The following is a 1,022-nucleotide window of genomic DNA, read 5'->3' as shown; positions in this document are numbered from 1 at the left end:
GAATGTGCACATCATGGCTGCACTGGTCCAGTCACTGCCCTGGGGTCAGCCTCTAAAATAACACGCTCAGGTTGCAGCTTCTCAAGCACCATGGAAGAGCTTGTGTAAACTGACCTCTGATGAGCTTGTTTGCCCTAATGGGTACCCAGACGTTTATAATTAAGCAGGTGAAGGCAGGCAGCCAGAACATGCCCGACACACCTATCGGGTTCTGCCCTTGTGAGAGGTTCACCCCAGAAGCCATTTCTCCAGACCCAGCTGAGCATCCACCTTCTCACAACCAAGAGGGAGCGAGTGTCATTCAGAGCTGAGCTGTGAGTTATTTGGTCTTGGCAGCCCCAGGGTGACAGTGTGCTGTGACTTGTCTAAAACAGTGAAACTCTCCTGATTCTGAGGCTTGCTCAGGTCATTTGCCTGAAATCTTTCCACCTGTGTTCACTCTGAAGCCTACTGAGGACAGAGCTGCAGTGATGTCCATCCTATGCCCAATTTTACATCAGGGTGGGGAGTAGGTGTGCGCATAGTGGAGAAGGGAAAGGGAAAGGCTGTCAGAGCCATCAGACACTCAGCAAGGAGCAGGGGAGAGGACACAGGAGGCTGAGGACAGACGCTGGACGTGGAAGCACAAGATGACCAGGTAGGAGCACGGGCGCCGGGCACAACCAGGCACAGGCAGGCGGGAGGGGACAGCAGATGCGGTCACGGCCACACTGAAGCACACCCAAGGCCACGGGACGTACCGCTGGTGCTTCCCGTGCCGCTGCTGGTGCCTGGTCCAGGTGAGGAGACCACCGTGCGGTAGGTGGGTGGCGGAGGGGGAGGCGGAGTCGCTCTTTGTCCCAGCCCAAAATCTTTGGGAGAGGCGACTGGCTCCAAGTTATCATCCTTAAGGTGAGGCTGCTCGGAAACCTTCTTGTGAACCTCTTCCAGGTGGAGCGGTGAGGGGATTGGGCGGGAGGGCTCGGCTGCTGAAGGAGGATCGGCCGGGCGGCCCGCTGCCGCCGGTGGGGAGCCCCCTTTTT

At 57.6% G+C, this 1,022-nt stretch overlaps 1 protein-coding gene across 1 annotated transcript in view; it reads right to left on the bottom strand.

Annotated features, from left to right (window-relative positions):
* Positions 1-740: 740 nt before the first annotated feature.
* Positions 741-1,022, bottom strand: part of LOC104489967 (SH3-containing GRB2-like protein 3-interacting protein 1) — a gene marked incomplete at both ends in the record, with an annotated part of 16,474 nt that continues 16,192 nt past the window's right edge. Inside the window, 1 exon segment of the mRNA XM_010132188.1 lies at positions 741-1,015. Coding sequence (XP_010130490.1) covers positions 741-1,015 — 275 coding nt within the window.

Source organism: Buceros rhinoceros, unplaced genomic scaffold (assembly GCF_000710305.1).
Source record: "Buceros rhinoceros silvestris isolate BGI_N320 unplaced genomic scaffold, ASM71030v1 scaffold30782, whole genome shotgun sequence".
Classification (NCBI taxonomy): domain Eukaryota; kingdom Metazoa; phylum Chordata; class Aves; order Bucerotiformes; family Bucerotidae; genus Buceros; species Buceros rhinoceros.
This window is presented reverse-complemented; position numbering and strand designations above follow the sequence as displayed.